Genomic DNA, 19,178 nt, shown 5'->3' on the forward strand with positions numbered 1-19,178 from the left:
GGGGGGGACCAGGAAATGGCAATCAAAGTTTCTCTCATAGAAGGCAATGAGCAGTTTAGGCCATGCCACTCTCCTTTGTCTTCTATGGAGGATTTTGAAACTTCTCAGCAAATCGCTTCAACCGAGGAAACCCTCCAGCTACAAGCCCTGGAACTGTCAGCAACACAGCAAGAGACCTCAGCAAGTCCACTGGTACTGGCAGAGTGCGACCCGTGCCAGTTAGTATCATCAAAGGTACAGGTAGGAAAATTTGTCCCTTTGCTGGAGGCTTCTCTTTTGGCTGCCTCCCCTTCTCAGGCCCAAGAAATAAATAACCCAGAAATAAAACAACAAATTAGCCCGTGTAAAGCCCCTCTGCATGATGTTTGGTAAGGAAAATATACTTTTAATTAATAAAGGACACTGTATATGTATATTGTATAATTAGGAAAATGTTTTATTTAACTTTCAAGGAAATTGACTGTTTTTGGTTGCTGTACTAAGAGTATAATTGAATGTCAGATGGCACTTTAAACTAATAAAATGTATTTTCCTAATTTTTCCCCCTAACCCTCACCCAAACCCCAAACCCCACTTGTCGCACTCTCCCCTCTGCTGCTCTCCAGTCTCCAGGATAGAACTGTCCTGAGGAAGGAGGGGCTGTGGCTCAGTGCAAGAGCTTCTGCTTTGCATGCAGAAGGTCCCAAGTTTGATCCCCGGCATTTCCATTTAAAAAGGACCAGGTGGTAGGTGATGTGAATGATGTCTTTCTGCCTGAGACCCTGGAGAGCCACTGCCGGTCTGAGTAGACAATACTGACTTTGATGGACCCTCAAGGGTCTGGTTCAGCAGGAGGCAGCTTCATGTGTTCATGTGATTTTCCTCCACCCGTGCCTCTGTTTCACAGGACCCGCCACTGGGAGCTTTGCCCCTCAGATGTACTTCAGATGTGCCCACTTGCCCTGGACTACCCCCCCCAACCTCTTCCTTGCCCACATCCAGGGAGTAGTTGAGGTGAGCGTGAAATGTGGCCATCCCCAAAGGCGCCTTGCCTTGTTTCTGCTTCAGAGGAAACAGAGGGCTGCTTCACACCTTCTGACAGGGACACGGGTCTTTGTAGGAAAGAGCCCGGCAGCCACAGACAACACGGCAGCAGCATGCCTCTTTCCCACTGTCTATATCTGCAAAACTGATCCCATTTTTATCCCATTCATCCTTCAAGGGCATACATAGTTCTCCCAACCACCATCTTAACCTCACAACAGCCCTGTGAGGCAGGTCGGACTGAGACACAATGAACAGCCCACTGTCCCCCAGTGACCTTCATAATAATAATAATCTTTAATACGGTCCAAGACCAGCAGATAAAAATATATATACATAGTAGCAGGATAGCGATTGAATACACCAATAAATAGTTGACAAAAATAGTTGCTCACTCATGGGGGAGCCATTAAGAATATGATTTTAAAATATGGTACATAAAATATGATGCAAAATTGCAATCAATATTAATAAAAATCGCTCATCCATTAAGTTCAACCCAAGCTCGCCTAGTCTTCATAGCTAGGGCTGTCGGTTCGGTTCGGCCCGAACTGAAAAACAGCCGAATTTCCCGATTCGGCGGTTTTTAGTTCGGGACGAACCAAACTCAAAAATGGCGGGAAACCGGGGGAGCCGAATTCAGCGAGTTCGGGAGTTCACGAATAAATCTGGCAAATTCGGGGCGTCGGTAAGCAGCATAACCGTCAGTAAGCAGCATTCTCCTCCCCCGGCCAATCGGTGGCCAAGCTGGGTCTTCTTCTGGCCAATCAGTCAGGATTGAGTACTGGAGGAATCAGCTGCTGCGCGGCCGGGCCGGGGAGAGAGAGAGAGTGAGAGAAATCCTTGTGTGTGTGTAGGGGTGCTTGTGCACATTCGCTCCTTTCCGTGGCTGCAAGGGGCACATATTTGGGGGTACAGACCCCAAACTTTCAGTGGAGCTTCAGACAAGCCTTCTTAAGAGACCCCCGAAGTTTTGTAAACATTGGGTCAGGGGGTCCCGAGATATGGGCTCCCCCTTTTCTCTTTCCGTGGCTGCAGGGGGTGCATTTTTGGGGGTACAGACCCCAAACTTTCAGTGGAGCTTCAGACAAGCCTTCTTAAGAGACCCCCGAAGTTTTGTAAACATTGGGTCAGGGGGTCCCGAAATATGGGCTCCCCCCTTTTCTCTTTCCGTGGCTGCAGGGGGTGCATTTTTTTGGGGTACAGACCCCAAACTTTCAGCGGAGCTTCAGACAAGCCTTCTTAAGAGACCCCCCAAGTTTTGTAGACTTTGGGTCAGGGGGTCCCGATATATGGGCTCCACCCATTTCCCCCTCCCCCTTTTCCATTTCCGTGGCTGCAGGGGGTGCTTTTTTGGGGGTGCAGCCCCCAAACCTTCAGGATATCTTCAGACGAGCCTTCTTAAGAGACCCCCCAAGTTTTGTAAAGATGGGTTCAGTGGGGGTAGAAATATCGGCTCCCCCCTTTTTCTCTTTCCGTGGCTGCAGGGGTGCATTGTTGGGGGTACAGACCCCATACTTTCAGCGGAGCTTCAGACAAGCCTTCTTAAGAGACCCCCCAAGTTTTGTAAACATTGGGTCAGGGGACCCCGAGATATGGGCTTTCCCCTTTTCCCTATTGGGATGAATGGATCACCCGATCCTGTATGCATCTCCAGAGCAAAACGTTCCGTGCTTAAATGGAATCGTCTTGGATTGCCCAGTCTTCCTCCCAGCCCCTCTTGATGGAACAGAAGACAGCCACAGTAAGACCCCTTTGGGGGCTTTAATCTATACTTTTTCTCCTGTGTGTGTGTGTGTGGGGGAAGCAGTCTGTGCGTGTGTGAGGAGGGAGCAGTTTCTGTGGGTAGGGGGGAAGCCAAAGGGGGCTTTCGCCCGTTCTGTCTGGGGGGGGTGCCCCCTCGAGTCCCTCTCTCCCTGGTTTGAGGGGGGGCTTCAGTTGCATGTCCTCAGGTTTTCCCTCATTCATACAACGGTTAGGTCTATTTTGATGCTTGCTAAAACTGGTTTTCAAATGGTGACTTAAAGAATGCATTTGCCTGGTCCCGAGTCCCATACAAAAGGGGAAATTCCACACCCTCCTGCTCATTATGCATAGTGGGGGAGTTCAGACTTCGGCATATCCCGAATCTAAACGGGCCGAATTCAGCCGAATCCGAACTATACCGAATTTTTTTTAATTCAACAGCCCTATTCATAGCTTGCCATCCAAATTTGGCCACTTTAAAGGTTAGCTCCATGTCCTTATCTGAGAGCATGTTAGAAAGGCAGATTGCTCTGGATCTCCCTGGGAAGCCAACTATTACAGAGGAGATGGTTTCACGTATCTTGCTATAGATTTTACAGTCAAACATGACCTGATCGAGGGTCTCTATACTCCCATCAGAGCAAGGACACAAACGTTCACTGTAAGGTAACTTTTTATATCTCCCGATATAGCTGAAGTAAGAGCATCACAACGCATCAGAGTAAAGGCCCACCTGTGGTCAGGGTTATCCAAGTGGGTAAGATAGGACATCGGGGCCAAGATGGTAAGAGTGCTCCAGTTGTAACACACATTGTTAACTCTGTTTATGTCATGCTGTCTTTCTAAATCTAAGACTCTTTGCCTTATCAAGGCCCTGGCCTGTAAATAACCCATAGACAGGAGCAGTTGTTCTGAGAGACTGTAGAAGCCTAGTTCATACTTCAAGTTTCTCAACCAGGGAGAAACAAAAGTGTCATGCAAGATTAGGCTAACAAGTCCTTTAGGGCGTGAAGCTATTTTAAGCCAATAGGAGATCGAAGCAATCCATATCCTTGCTTCGACCGTAAGCTCCCCAGTCTCCATTCGAACTGCAGCGTTGGAGACACTGGGAGGGACTTGTAGGACAGCTCTCAAAAATTTAGATTGCATCTTCTCCATCATGGAGTTATTTGCTGTGGTAATAAGCGGCGCCCCATATAACATTTGGGAAAGTTTTAGCTTTAAATAGCTTGACAGCAGCTATGACTGAACGTCCTCCCTTAGTCCAGAAAAACTTTTTTATAGCTGTTGCGCTTTTTTAGGCATTTGCAGTGGCATGGGCTATATGAGTAATTTTTGAGCCTGATGCCTGAAAGACCACTCCTAGGTATTTGTAGCAATGCACTTGCTCTATCTTGACCCCATTCAGACACCAAGAATAAAGTTTTGGCTTGTTGGCAAAAACCATTACCTTAGTCTTTGAGTAGTTAACCTCAAGTCGGTTGTCAGTACAATAACTCGCAAGCGAGCACAAGGCCCTCCTAATTCCAATAGGTGTTCTAGAAAGAAGGACGGCATCATCTGCATATAGTAACAGTGGGATGTGTCTATCCACCAATTTTGGGGCCCCCAGTGACCTTCATGTCTGCAGTCTTATGCTGATGCTCAAGCGGTCACAACCACACCAGCTCTGAGGACACCACCCACGTGGTCCAGTTTGGTGTTTTGAAGGTCCTCTCCCAGGAGATGGGCTTGTTATGGTGCTTGCCTTTAAGACAACCACATTGCACATGTGCACAGCTTTTGGGGGTCAGGAACCCCAGAGCAAGAGCAGAACTCCTCCAGGACCTCTGGGCAGCACCAGGCATGCAGTCCAGAGGAGCCCCTGGGCTCTGCAGCACACGCAAAACCAGAAGAGGCCCCTGTGCTTCCACCTCAGCCCACAACCCCCCATGGGTCAGCCTAGGGTTTCCCGCTTGGAACGCAGGGCTCTCTTTGGCTCCATCCCCCTTGGGTTGAGTTTAGGAGGATGCAAAGGGTTTATTTGTCAATGTGAGCTTAAAGTGTGGTTATTGCTTTTTAATAGTCTGTCAGCAGCCTCGAGTGCCCTCTGAGTGAGGGAGGGAAACAAGACACCATCAAGAGTCTCCCACAGCCTCCCCTTGCCTCAGAAAAGCCCCGAGACTCTGCACAGAAGTGGCAAGTAGCAACCCCCCCGGGTGGGTGCCCCCCCATTGGACGGGCATTCCGAGAGGCCCTGCAGCACCACCAGGAGGACCCCTCCACTAGGTGCCCCCAAAGCAAGAGTCACATGGCTGATTTGGGGCACGCGCGGTCAGGAGACTATTTTTCGAGTCCACCTTGGAAGCTGCCTCTAAGAGTGGGCTCCTCCTCCCCCACCCCCCACTCCTTCCCACCCCTGTTGCAGCCAAGCCGCCTCCTCTTCCCTGGGCCCCCAAAAGAGAACTTGCCTTGAATGATGAGGCCGGGCAACCTCGAGGGTGGCTTTTAGAAGCACGACCAAGGCCCTGTTCTGCTGAGTAGCTTTGAAAGGTAGCTTGCAGCTGAACGAGAGCTGCTCATATTTCACTTGCTGACCTGACTGTTGTGTAAGGTCAGACACGTTTGCTCTGGTTCGGTCAGTCAGCAGGGGCAAAAACTGCAGGGCGGGGGGGGAGGGTCTTCCCAGTTTGCCTATTCTGCCTCCTGCGGTCAGCCAAGGCATTGTTCACCCCCCCTCCCTTTTCAAGCCTGGCTGTGCAGCCACAAGAAACTACCCCCTTACAGGGAACTCCGTGGCACAGAGCTTCGCTGGCTCTCTTGGGCAGCTCCTGGCGAGATGGTGCTTGGAGGCAGCATGACCACACCCAGTGCCATGCTGCAAGTAGCTCACACACAAGACAGCTGCCTGGACCAGAAGGGCTACCCGTTGGGATGAACGCTGTGTTTCTGGTGCTTTAGAGCACACTCCCCGAGCATGGCAGACTGGGCACACCAACAACAGCCACCAACAAGGGCTGGGGAGGGTGCAGGAGAAACACTTAAGCCCTCCCCCTGCTTGGCATACCGAGCCCTTGGCACACACCCCACTCAAGAGCTGGACTGCAGGGGCCACCCTCCATCTAAGGTGGCCCCAGGGGCACCTCACTGCTTATCTGGGATTTTAGCCGGGGCATCATCCTGAACTATTTCCTCGTCTGGTGAGGAAGCTCTGAGCATCTCTCTCAAGGCCACACTCAGCCGCCAGCCTCCTCGCCTTTCCCCAGCACAGACGGCACCACTCCGCCGGAGCACAGTGGTGGCACACGGGAACGTTCTCCCACTATGTGCTGTGCCAGCCTTGGGCCTTCTGGGCACAGGGCGAAGGTGCCACCGCCTCTGACCGAGACCAGCCATGGGGCTCGGCCTCCTTCCCAGATGCACCCCACTTGACTCCCCTGCGGCCAACCGGACCTGAATTTCCAGCTTCCAGAAACAGCAGCAAGTCCTGACTGGAAGCGGCGTTTAATGACGAGGAAGAACCAGACATCTCACTCTGCGTACACGCAAAAAGCAATTCCTGGAAAGTCGTGGTTAAAGTGGATCAAGCTCCTTGAGTTTGTGAATCAGCACAAAAGTTTATTATTCCCATCCTGAGAGTTTTCTGGTCTTTTATTTCAAAGCTGCAATCCCTGATTTGTCTTTTACAAACAACGTTCCGGACCTTCTCTCCGTCTCCCTCACACGCGCCCACTTGTCTGTTCCTGGAGGGCCCACATCCCCCCCCGACCCTGCCTCCCCCCGCCCCAGGCAGGTGAAGGGTTTGCTTCTGCTCTTTGGCTGTCAGGCTGCGCCTGTTCTTCTGCAGGGAGAGCTGCAGCCTCTTTCAGAGGGGGGGGTGTGTTGATCTGCAGTAGAACAGCTAGATTAGAGACCAGGAGCATCCAAGAGCTCCAACTCTCAAAAGCTCAGACCCCGAAAATTTTGTTGATCTCCCAGGAGCCGCTGGACTTGGGAATCCGGCCTCTCGAAATGCTTCTCTCCTCGTGATCCTCCGAGCAGCACAAGCAGCCCTTGCTGCCAGGAGGGGATTTCAGGCCAGCTCAGCCTCTCCTCCCACAGCCGGAGCCCGGCCAGGTGCTTTGTACCAGCTCCACCACTGCCAGGCCACTGTCCAGCCTGGCCACAAGGACCCTCCACACATCAGCCTGCACCCGGCTTCTCCGCAGGGCAGCCTTTGAGGATCCTGCCGCCTTCCCTCCACCGGGTATCACCCCAAAAGGCTGGCAGGGAAATGATCAGGACTTACAGAACATCGCCAGAGTATCCCCTGCTGGATCACGCCAGTGAGAGCCCACTGAGGCCAGCCTCCTCTTTCCCACAGTGGCCAGGAAGCCAACCAGGAGATGACCCCCACCCCACCTCTCTCTATAGCAGGCTTATGCCATGCGAAGATATGCCTGGAGGGAGTCGTATCTTGTTACATGAAAGAAACTGGCCGTGCAATTCTGCAGTTCCACAAACAAGGCCAGTCAGCCGGCCTTGTGCTGTGGGAGGCTCCGGCAGGGCCCCTGGGCCAAAGGAAGTTCACCCCAGCCGCTCTCCTCAGCCCCACACAAGGCGGAGAGCAGCCGGGCAGGAAACAGCCTGTGCAGGACCAGATCCGGAGCCGAGGGCACCCCCCCACACACACACACCAGAGCCCTCCAGAGAGAGAGTGGGGGAGGGGAGGCCAATGAGTTGCAGACAGTTGGTGTGAGACACTGCGTTGCCTGCCCCTCGAACGAGCGAGCTGTTTTCTGCTCCTAGGCACAATTCAGACCAGGACGGAGGGCAGAATGGGCAACCCTGAAGCTGAAACCCCAAGAAGGTGAGACAGCAGGGGCGGCTGGGCGAGGCCTCCCACTGGGCCCAGCCTGGTGCTGCTGCCGTCAGGGCCTGACATTCACCAACCAGGGAGCTGTCCGGAAAGAGACTCGCAGGTCTGAGAGCTGCTGCTGCTCTCCCATAGCAACCCTGGGAGTGTCCTTCACTGTTCCAACCCAACCCCTGACGAAATATCCACTCTCCCCAAAGCTGCACAAGATGTGAGGCTGGGGGATCGGGGCTCCCGGCAGGTCCATGCAGCAGGGGCGTCTTTACCACCACAGCCCCCATCCCCGGTCTTCCCTGGCCCCTCGTCAGGGGTGGGGTTGACAAGCCAAGCCTCCCCCCCGTTCCGCTCCCTGGCCATGGGCAAGATGACGGCGGGCTCCACGCTCCCCCCCAGTCCCGGGCTCTACTTGTAGGTCCAGCACGCAGTGGCCCAACCCTGCCCCTTGCAGAGCTCCTTGTGCTTCAGGAAGCAGCTCTGGACGCGGAACTTGCGGCCGCAATCCTCGCAGGCGTAGAGGTTGCCGTCATGGGTCTTCATGTGCTCCGTCAGGTGGTGTTTGAGCTTGAACTTCTTGTTGCAGACGGAGCAGCCGAAGGGGCGCAGGCTGAAGGTCAGCATGATGTGCCGGTCCCGCTTGGGCTTCACCGCGAAGCGCTTCCCGCACAGGCAGCCGAACTTCTTGCCGTCAGGGGCCGACATCAGCTTGACGGGGGCGTGCACCACCTGCCCGTGGACGGCGTGGGCGATGATCTCGTTCCCGTGCAGGTCGACCGGCTTCCAGGAGCTCTCCGGGAAAGGCACGGAGGAGTCCGAGGAGAGCGGCTGGGCCTTCACGGAGAAGCCGGGTGCCGCGGTGGATGAGAAGGCCCCACTGGGGAGGATGTAGCTGACCTCCCCGGTCTCCTGGATCTCCGCCTGGCACAGGCCTGGCACGTCGGCCATGCCGAGTGGCCGCCCCAAAGACTTGAGGAAGCTGGACTCGGACAAGGAGGAGCCGGGGGCCCTGCCCAGCACCGAAGTGGCCCCCTCCTCAGCATCAAAGCGTTCCTGCTTAATGTAGAAGATTTTGGGGGGCTCGTGGGGGGCAGAGCCCAGCTCCCCGGGGCCTTTCGAGCAGCCGTCGCGGTTGCCCTCCTCGGATTCGTCCAGGATGACCTTCACGGGGCTGTCGGCAGAGCCACTGCAAATCGGAGCCTGCCGCTCGTCGTCCTCTTCCTCCTCCTCCTCTTCCTCGTCTTCGTCATGGGGCACCCGGATCTTCAGCACCTCGTCATCCGGGCAGCCGTGCTGCATGCGGCGGCCAGGTCCGTCCGCCGCGCTCGCGGCCTCCCCCTCCTCGCGTGCCCCCGCAAAGTAGTTGCTGCTGCTGGGCGACTGGCTCTCACTGGCCCGGCCCGACCACGGCCGGCAGGGGCCCCCCTCCAGCTCCTTCAGGATGCCTGAGCACTGGTCCACCACCTGCCACATCTGCAGGCCGCTGGCCACCAGGAGGTGGCTAGGCAGGGCCTCCAGGAGTAGCTTCAGGCGGCCGGAGTAGATGAGCTGCAGCAGGTTCTCGAAGGCGTCCGGCTCGATGACGCTGGGCAGAACAATGCAGTTGGTGTCGTTGAGGAGCAGCTTGTCGTGGAAGTAGGGCGAGGAGGCGGCCAGCACGCTCTTGTGGGCCTGGAAGACGCGGCCCTGGACGTGGATCGAGATGTCGCAGAACTTCCCCTCCAGCCGGTGCTTGTTGAGCGACTCCAGCAGGACTGCTGCGTAGTGGGGGAACTGGATCTGAACGCTGCGCGTCTCGGGCTCCATGGCGCCCCGGGCCGGAAGTTGGCTCACGTGGGTGGCGTAGACAGGGGGGGCTGCAGCAGCAGCCGCCACGGGAAGAAGAAGGGCCGGGAGGCGGAGGGAAGAAGAGAAAAGGGGCAAATTAGGAAGAACTTCCTGACAGTCAGTGGAATGCAGGCTTCCTCGGGAGGTGGTGAGCTCTCCTTCCCTGGAGGTTTTTCAGCAGAAGCTAGATGGCCATCTGTCAGCCATGCTGATTCTATGATCATGAGAGGCAGATGATGAGAGGGAGGGCACCTTGGCCATCTTCTGGGCATGGAGTAGGGGGGTCACTGGGGGTGTGAGGGGGGAGGTGTGAATTTCCTGCATGGTGCAGGGGGTTGCATTAGATGACCCTGGTGGTCCCTTCCAACTCTATGGTTCTATGATCCGAAGTCAGAACCCCAGGAGAGCCCCGCTGGGTCAGACCAGGGAGGGTCCGTCCAGCCCACCACGCCCCCCCCCCATGGAGTGCCCAACCGCTTGCCCTGCAGGATCAGGTAAACCCTCCCCCAACAGTGCCTGCTCACACTGGGAGCCAGAGGTTGACTGCCTCAGCAGGTGGGGGCTCCCTTCCGCCACCTTGGCTAGCGGCAGCCACTAATGGGCCCCTCCTCCATTAACCTAACTCCTTATTAAAACCATCTATGCTCGTGGCCGTCACCACCTCCGCCGGCCGAGCGTCCCCACAATGCAACTGTCCACTGAATAAAGACCCGTTTCCTCTTGTCCCTCCTGAAGCCCCTGCCCATCGGTTCTACTGGGTGTCCCCCCCCCCAGCTCTCAGCAGTCAAGAGGGAGTGGGGCTGGTGACTGCCCCAAAGCCACTCAGATCCCCCCCCAACCCCAGGCAGGGAGGAGGCACTCCTTCCTTCAGAGATCCGAGAGGACCCTCCATGGTCATAGAATCATAGAGTTGGAAGGGCCCACCAGGGTCATCAAGTCCAACCCCCTGCACAATGGAGGAAATTCACAACTACCTCCCCCCCACACACACCTAGTGATCAGAAGATGGCCAAGATGCCTCTCATCATCTGCCTAAGTTCACAGAATCAGCATTGCTGACAGATGGCCATCTAGCCTCTTGCTTAAAAACCTACACGGAAGGAGAGCTTACCCCCTTCTGAGGAAGTCTGTTCCACTGAGGAACCGCTCTGACTGTTAGAAAAATTTTCCTAATGTCTAGAAGCAAACTCTTGTGATTTATTTTCAACCCGTTGGTTCTGGTCTGACCTTCTGGGGCCACAGAAAACAACTCGGCACCCTCCTCTCTTTGACAGCCCTTCAAGTCCTTGAACATGGTTCTCATATCCCCTCTCCGTCTTCTCCTCTTCAGGCTAAACATACCCAGCTCCTTCAACCTTTCCTCACTTCTCTAGCCTGTCAAGATCATCCTGCATCCTGGCTCTGTCTTCTACCGTATTTGCTACCCCTCCCAATTTAGTATCATCTGCAAATTGAATAAGCATCCCCTCTACTCCTTCATCCCAATCAGGGCCCAGCACAGATCCCTGAGGATCTCCTCTGCAAGTGGAGGAGGAACCATGAACTTGCACTCTCTGGGTGCGATCTGTCCACCAGTGGCAGATCCTCCTCACAATAATAGGATCCAACCCACATCTTCCCAGTTTGTCAACTAGAATACTATGTGGAACCTGACCAAAAGCCTCCCTGAAACCTGTCTGCAGCATCCCCTGATCCAGCCAGGCAGTCCCTTTCTCAAAACAGGAGGATTTTTTGGCCAGAGGCAGTCGACCTCGGAACGCCACTTGCTGCCCCGGAGGGAGGGAGGGAGCCGGGGCCCCCCCCGCCCTGGCCCCTCTTGGTGTAGGTGGGGGGCGGCCTTCAAGGGTGCCTCCGGCCTGGCCCAGCCCAGCCTCCTGATGGCCTTCGGACCCCCCTCCCTCCCTCCCGCGGGCCGAACCCGTGCCCGGGAGGGCGTGGGGGGCTGGGGGGGGGGAGTGTGCAGCGGGGCCGCGGGGGGCCCAGGAGGGAGAGGAAAGACGACGCCAGGCGGGGCTTCTGCACCCGCCCCAGGAGGCGGCTCTCTGCACGTGCTCAGAGGCACCCTTCACGGGGGGGGCGGGAGGGGGGGCTGCCTGGCTGCCTCCGAGCGCTGCGTGCGTGGCGGGGGTGGGGACGGAGGGGGGGCCGCCTCACCTCGCCGCCGCCGCCTCCTCCGGGTCCCTCCGTCGCCCCCCTCCCCCCGGCCAGCGAGCCCGCCCCTGTGGGGAGGAGAGGCCCCGCCCCCTCGCGGCTTGCTGGCCCAATGGGAGAGGCGGGATGCCCCGGCGGTGGTTGGATCGCTGCACTCGCCCCGCCCATGGCCCTAGCCAATGGGCCGGCGCTTCCTCTCACGCCGAGCCCGTGAAGGGCCGGGAATCAGGAGGCCCGCCTCCTCCGAGCCCTCCGGCCAACCGCCGCCGCCGCGGGCCCCTGCAGCCCCGCCCCCTGCGCCACCGCCACCGGGGTCCGGCCGGGAGGGGCGGCCCAGCAGCGCCCGGATGCGCCGCTGCCCCCTGATTGGCCCTTGGGCTGCCCGTCAGGGCTGAGGAGTGGCTCCTCGCACCGGCAGCGGCTCTGCGGGCGGCTCTCTTCCGCCCCCCCTACCTGCCTGGACCTTTGACCCGGAGAGGCTGCCCGCGGGGGGGGAGGAGGAGGGGCTTGACCCTGGGGGCCTCCGAGTGCGCAGCGGCCCCTCTGCCCCGGCCCAAGGCCGCGTCCACGCCCTGGGGGCCATGGCGCGAGGAGGGGGGGGCCTGCCCGCCCGGCCCGCCCGCCTCCGGCCCTCTCGGGAGGCCGCCTGGACGCGGATCTCCGCCCGCGCTGGGCCTCCCGCCCCTGCCCACAGGGACCCTCCAGCGCCCCGCGGCCAGTTGCCAGATTTGTCCCAGCCCTTCCGTCCCTCAAGCATTAGCTACACGCTGCACAGGTTCAAGGGATCGAGCAGCTTCCAAGGGATACATGACCGGTAGCAACGGCGTCTCTGCTCTTTTCTTGCCGATTTGGAGAGTTGGCGGGGAGTTCCCACGCTTTCCAATGGGCAATGGACTCTGTTGCTTAGAGTTACTCTCATCTTGGGCGAAGTTGAAACTGTTACACAAAAAAAGTTACATTATTTGCTTTTCAATAGAGGTTGAGAGTTCAGATTGGCCTTATTTTGCTATATCAAATGCATCTCATGTGCACATGCTGATTGGCTTATTTGCACATGTTGCTTGTCTCATATTTAATTACAACCAATAAAATCTCTAGATATGATCACATGATTATAATAAATCAGATATAGAGAAATATGACATTGGTTTTTGTTGTGTATGTATATAGTTGGGTAGTAATCAAGGGAGGCTTAGGAGCTTGAGTTCTGCACGAAGGATCCTAAACCCTGCTCACCCTATTGGTCAAGCAAACGGATCCTATTGGCCCTAAGCCAACATGTCCCATTGGTCACCGAGAGGGTATTTTCCCCCCCATCACGAATGGGGGGGGGGGAGTGGCCGCAGGCGGCCAGGGGGGCATATAAGCAGGGCACGTTCAGTGTGTAAGTCAGTTCTGTGCTGAAATCAAATAAAGCTGCGTTGCTGAACTCCATCTCTGATCTCATGAAAAGGTGTCTCTGGCTGGAAGTCTCAGAAGAAGATCTCTAGGTGAGATTCTTGGGTAACTTGGGCTTTTGATAATCCCTAAAAGCAGTGAGGAAAAATAGCTGAAGCCTGATTTGCTTTTTAAAACTATTACTTGCTATAATATGATTCCATATTTGGTCATTCTCGTATTTATCTTCACAATAATTGTAGGGTTGTTTTCATGCCTATATTTTTTCTGTCTTGCTCAATAAAAGAATACTTTATTTTCTCAAAGATAAAAGTTTCCACAGGTGTTCTTTCTGGTTTGCTGGTTAACCGTTCAGAGGACCGAACTCTACTCCCTACTATTTTGTATTATCAGAGCTAAGGTTGTAAATCACCTCTAAATGATAAATCCTGGAGAACTCTGCTGCTAATCAGTTATGCACAGGCAAAGCCTTGAAAACTGTTTAGTACAGATCCTCTAACAGGATGCGGAAGAGAACCTGCCATTACTTCCCTTTGGGGGTTTTGTTTGGCTGTCTTGGCCCAACATCCGTTAACACCTAAAAAAAACACCTGCTTTCTCCAGAAAGAATTGCAAAATGAAAACACCCTTTCAAAAAAAAAAAAAAAAGCCTGTAAACACAAGGAAACCAACCAGTTTCCACAAAGCAATAAAGTGCGGGAACAGCTCCTCTGGCATTTGCCCCAGGGTGCCCACCCAACCACAGACCAGGAGAGCAGTCCGTCTGTTGGTCTGGATCGGTGGAAGAGCAACAGTCTGTGTTCGTGGTGCGCAAAGGTGCAAATTTGGCTGGGCCGCAGCTGTGGAGCCTGTCCCTTGAAGGCGCCCCTGGTGCTTAGCACCACAGGAGAGGAGGCGTGAGACGGATCTCGCCGCAGGTGGCCGCGCTGCTCCGTCACTGGCCGCGGGGGTGGAGGTCGCCCCCCCCCTTGGGCTCCTGGCCTGCATTCCACAGGTCCCCAAAGGCCCTCCTCCACCTCCCGTTTCCCCAGGCACACCCCTCCCCCCCAAACCTTTACAGTTCACACAGGCTGTAAAAGACCAATTGCTTTTTATTAAACATTTTCTTCTGTTTTCACCACACACTCCAGGAAAAAAATGAGAAAAAATAAATTTGACATAAAATTAACTCGAGAGCTTGAGAGCAAGAGAGAGAGAGAGCGTTTGCCTGGGGGCCGCAAAATGATGTCAAGGGCCCGGCTTCCCCATGACCTGAACTCCCTTCGGAAGGTAGGAAATATGTACAGAGGATTGAGGTCCAGAGAGTTCTTCTTATGTACAGTACAAATCCCGCGGTAATTACACCTGGGGAGGTCCACGGGGAGCAGGCGGCGGTGTGTGTGTGTGTCTGGGAGAATATCGGAGGGAGGGAGGGAGGCGGTCGAGGGATTTCACATATGTACAAACTTTTATATAATAGTAATAATAATCATAATAATAATCATAATTCAGCATCATAATAATACGTATAAATATCTACGGTGCCAGCCTGAACCACCGTCATTGTCCGGGGGGTGGGGGAGAGGGGAGGGGCAGAGAGAGAAAGGGGGGGGTCGAGAGAGCAGGAGAGACCTTACAAAAGTAATCTGGATCAGAGAGGGCGAGATTGGCCTGAGGGAAGCAGAGACAGAGAGAGGGCGGGGGGGGGGAGAGGGGGAGGAAGAAGATGCACCAGAATAGCAAGAGAAAGAACAGAGGCCACGAGAGAGATTCACCACGGCGCCCAAGAACACTTTTTTCACCCAGCGGCAGCTCAGGAACCAAAGCACGACGGACGGACGGACGGACTGACGGACAGACGGCGAGTGAGCGAGCACCACACGCGCGGGGGGGCCGGAGCCCCCTTTCCCTTTGCTTCTCCCCGGCAGGCATGGGGCAGGACCCCACCCCCCACCTCCTGCCCTGAGTGCCCTGCGGCTGGGCAGTTCTAAAATGGCTTCTTTGAGATAGTTTGACGGCCCCTCCCCAGAAACCCCGGTTGAGGAGGGGGGCAGCTTGAGAACAGGAAGGAAAACAAAAGAGCAAAAGTGTGGGTCCCCCCCCTGCCCTGCCCCCCACTGAGGAATATAGAACTATGTATATATAGAATAAGAATCCAGAATAATTTCCAGAAAGAAACAGGGGTTGCGAGGGGGGGGGGCACTGTACAGAGCAGTCAAAGCCCTTTGTCAGAGGATGGAGAGCGCAGAATGGGGGAAGGGGGGGGTACAGCATTCCCACGCTGGGGCTGCCTGGCCATCGGGCCTTTGGGGATCAGAAAAGCCTCCCACCTGTCTGATCCAACCCACCCCCCATGCAGGGGAAAAGAATGGGGGAGCCACCCCTCACCCTTCATGGCCGCTGGCTGAAGTGAGTGCAGCCCACGGGAATCGGGACCAGCCTGCCCCTGGAGGCAAAGCGTTCCTCCCACCAGCAGCAGCGCGGGGGGGGGGGGAGATGGAGGGGTCCCCTGCAGCTTTGAAATGTGTCATGGCTGCCTTGGGGGGGAGGGAGGGAAGGGGGGGATGCCACTCCTGAGAAATATTTGGGAAGGAAGGAAGGAAGGACAGGAGGAGACCCCCCCCACCTCTGTTTCGGAGAGGGGGGTGGACAGAAGGTGCTCCAGCACAGAGGGGGGGTCAGGTGTGGGGATGAGGGGGTTTAGATTGTCGTCTGTGTCCTGCTATAAAACACCCTGAAAATGCATCCGGACCCTTCCCCGGCCCTGCTGCGTGTGGCTCCTTCCGGACCGGCCCCCCCACCCCACCGCACCCCATGGCACCCTCTGGCTGGGGGGGTGGGGTGAGGCAGGGGGGCGGTCGCTAGTGCTCAGACGCGGTGTTGCGAAACTCTCCATTTTCCGTGATCTGGAGTCGCGGGGGCGGAGGCGGTTGCCCGGGTAGGATCCCGTTCCAGGGCTGACCCATAGCGACGCTCAGACGCGGGTTTGCTGCACCCACGGCGGAAAGCTGCCTCTCCTGCAACAGAGCCAGAGGGGGGGGAGAGAGCGCCACTTATTTATTAACGTTGGGGGAGCCGGCTCTCACGGCAAGGCACCCTGACCCCCCAAGCAGGCCCGGCAGGGGACGGAGGGGCTTCTCCCCACCCGGCCCAGGGCCCCGCGTGGAGACGGAGGGGGCTCCACTCATGGGTGGTCCTCGGGGGGTGGGGGCCACGCTCAGCCAACCACCTCCCTGAAGCAGGACCCTGATGGCTGCTGCCGAGGAGGGGGGCCACCCCGCAGTTTCTGTGCTGCTTTCGTGTGCCCAGAAATGGAGGCCCACAGGGAGCGCCGGGGGGGGGGGGCACCTACCGCATTCCCGAAGGCTGCCCGCTGCCAGGCATGGGCTCTGGTGGGCTTTGGGGGAGCCTCAAACCCTGGGAGCCACCAGAAGATGGGTGCAGAGTTACATCCCCCCCTCCTGCCTCCCTTCTCAGCTGCCTCGGCCCCCTCCCCATTCCAAGGCTCGAGGGCCCTCCCAGGCCACTCACAAAGAAGTGGGCACAGCCTTCCTGCAGGGAAAGAACCATGAAGGGGGTCATGTCCCTGGCATGAGCGAACCACCGGCGGGGGGCAGAGGGGCTTCTTTTGACTCTGCTTGGAGCCCAGGAGCCAGATTTACACACACAGGCAAGCCCCCCTTTCTGGGGGGGGCTTTTTGTAGGAGCAGCAGGCCCAGCCTTCTGCAGCCGTTCCCATGAGGGGATGCCCCCAGCCCCAGGGGGCTTCCTAGACCACTCTGAGCCCGACCAGGGAAATTTGGGGGAGGGGGGAGGGAAGGACCCTAGTCTTTCTGTACGTGTGGTTTCGAGTGGGGAAATGCATTTTCATTTGCATCCTTCATGTGGACACATCTACACCCTACCCAAAACACACACACTCCAAGGAAGGAGATCTCCTGCCACCGAATGGAAGTGCTCCCTCTGGCCAGCTGTGGGGGGCCAAGGCCCTCCCCCCACCCCCCAGGTGCCCCAGTCCCTGCTAACAGGGGAGCCGGGAGCGGCTCTCAAGTGTGTCTCCATTCACTGGACTGATCTCCTCACGCCTCGTGCCCGAGTTGGGCAGGAGGCCAGCTGGAGCCCCTGAGGGGGGAGCCAGGCAGGGGGAGGTTATTGAGTTCAAGAGGTCTTTCCAGAGTCCTCGGCAGGGACACCCCAACTCCCGGGCCCTCTGCCCCCAAAGTGCCACCCCGCACCCACTAACACAAACCTCTCAGTGCCAGCTGTCCAGACAACTGACCCCCCCCCCATGCCTGGGAGTACTCAGGACTCCCTCCCTTCCAGACGGCAGGGTCCTCCTGGGTCCTCCCCCCTCCCCCTTAAGCATTTATCTCCTGCTTTTCTTAAAACCAAGAATTTCCAAATCTGTCCCATAACACACACAACACACAACACACAACACACACACATGTGTGCACGAGTGTGAAGGTCTCTCTCTCTTTTTGCAGCGTCAAGCAAGGATTGCTCACGAGGAAACAGACGGTGGCGCTTGGGTGGAATGCGGTGCGGACAGGCACAAGACAGGGGGGGGAGGCAGTGATGCAGGAGGCGGGGTGGGGGCTGGGATCACACTGGGGGACCGACCTGGAGAGAGCTGGAAATGACCCCCGTGTCTCCCTCCCCCTCCCCCTCCCCTTGGCTCGGGGTGGGGGACAGGGAGGGTGCCACATCTCAGAAATGAGGGAAGGGAGAACCAGCTGCTCCTTGGAAGGCGCCTGGGACAGAAATGAGACTGGCGGGAGAGGGACGGACTGGACGCTGCCCCACCTTGGGAGCAGGGGCTGAATCCCCTCAAGAGAGGGAGGGGAAGGCCCCCGCTTCTTCTGTGCGCATGTGCACAAAACCAAGCCCCCTCTCCCCGCCACGCTGTTCTTCCCCCCCGCCCCCACCCATTGTGGGTGTCTTGAAGCCCTCGGCTGGGGGCACTGAGAGAGGGACAGGCAACCCCCAGCCCCCACACACAGCAGGCAGTGCCGAAGGAGAGCGAGGAGGGAGGGGCTACTCTACGGGGAGGGGAGGGGAGGGTGTGCAGGACCCACCTGGTCTGCTACCGAACGGCGAGGGTCCCCCCGATCCCTCCATGTGACAAAAGCAGAGTCATACAGAGTTACCTGATGAACAGCTAGGGATGAAACGGAGAAAACACATGGGTCAAGCCCCCCCCCACGAGCATCAGTGGCTGCAGGCCGGGGGATGGGGGTGGGAACCCTGTCCCTTCCGCCCCCCACCCTGGTCAAGGCTGAGTGAGGGGGTGAGGCAGCCTCTGGGGCTTGAGGGATCCTAACCCCACCTAACCCAGCCAGCCATAACCAGCTACCTTCAGGAGCAGTTGCGGGGGGGGGGGGAGAGACGACTGGGAAATCTCTGGGGATTTGGAGGTGGAGCCTGGGGAGGGTGGGGTTTGGGGAGTGGAGGGGCCTCAGCATGGCATCATGCCATACCCTCCAAAGCTGCCCTTTCCTCCAGGACAACTGATCTCTTGCAGTCTGGCGATCCGTTGTAATTCTGGGAGCTCTCCAGGCCCCACCTGGAGGTTGGCAACCCTGCTTGCCTCCCACAGAACACTCTGCCTTGTGGCTCAGCCGGGGATGGGGTGGGGCTTCATGTAGCGGCAGAAGCTACATAGCTGGTGAGGCAAAGCAGGGGCAGAGGGGAGGGGTTTCATAGAATCCTAGAGTTGGAAGGTCATCCAGTCCAACCCCCTGCACAATGCAGGGGAAATTCACAACTCCCTCCCCCCCCACACACACCCAGTGACCCCCTACCTCTATGCCCAGAAGATGCCCGATGCCCTCCCTCCCACGAACTGCCTAAGGTCATAGAATCAACCTTGCTGTCAGGTGGCCATCTGTGTGTGTGTGTTAAGTGCCGTCAAGTTGCTTCCGACTCATGGCGACCCTATGAATGAAAGTCCTCCAAAATGTCCTATCTTTGACAGCCTTGCTCAGGTCTTGCAAATTGAAGGCTGTGGCTTCCTTTACTGAGTCAATCCATCTCTTGTTGGGACTTCCTCTTTTCCTGCTGCCCTCAGTTTTTCCTAGCATGACGGTCTTTTCCAGTGACTCTTGTTGTCTCATGACGTGACCAAAATACGACAGCCTCCGTTTAGTCATTTTAGCTTCCAGGGCCAGTTCAGGCTTGATTTGATCTATAACCCACTGATTTGTTTTTTTGGCAGTCCACGGTA

At 56.8% G+C, this 19,178-nt stretch overlaps 2 protein-coding genes across 9 annotated transcripts in view; both read right to left on the reverse strand.

Annotated features, from left to right (window-relative positions):
- Positions 1 to 8,005: 8,005 nt before the first annotated feature.
- Positions 8,006 to 9,406, reverse strand: ZBTB9 (zinc finger and BTB domain containing 9). The gene has a single exon (XM_056863563.1). The coding sequence runs from the start codon at positions 9,401 to 9,403 to the stop codon at positions 8,006 to 8,008; it is 1,398 nt and encodes a 465-aa protein (XP_056719541.1). The 5' UTR covers positions 9,404 to 9,406.
- A 6,199-nt stretch (positions 9,407 to 15,605) lies between these two features.
- SYNGAP1 (synaptic Ras GTPase activating protein 1) overlaps positions 15,606 to 19,178 on the reverse strand; it is a 72,301-nt gene continuing 68,728 nt past the window's right edge. For 4 of the 8 annotated variants that reach the window (XM_056853177.1, XM_056853169.1, XM_056853160.1 and 1 more), the window contains 2 exons: positions 18,031 to 18,113; positions 15,606 to 15,969 (listed from right to left, as the gene is read on the reverse strand). In XM_056853177.1, the coding sequence (XP_056709155.1) occupies positions 15,814 to 15,969; positions 18,031 to 18,113 (239 nt within the window). In that variant the 3' untranslated portion in view covers positions 15,606 to 15,813. The remainder of the gene's footprint in view (positions 15,970 to 18,030; positions 18,114 to 19,178) is intronic. The other 4 variants (XM_056853215.1, XM_056853196.1, XM_056853186.1 and 1 more) reach the window with 2 other exon arrangements.

Source organism: Euleptes europaea, chromosome 1 (genome assembly GCF_029931775.1).
Source record: "Euleptes europaea isolate rEulEur1 chromosome 1, rEulEur1.hap1, whole genome shotgun sequence".
NCBI classification, from domain to species: domain Eukaryota; kingdom Metazoa; phylum Chordata; class Lepidosauria; order Squamata; family Sphaerodactylidae; genus Euleptes; species Euleptes europaea.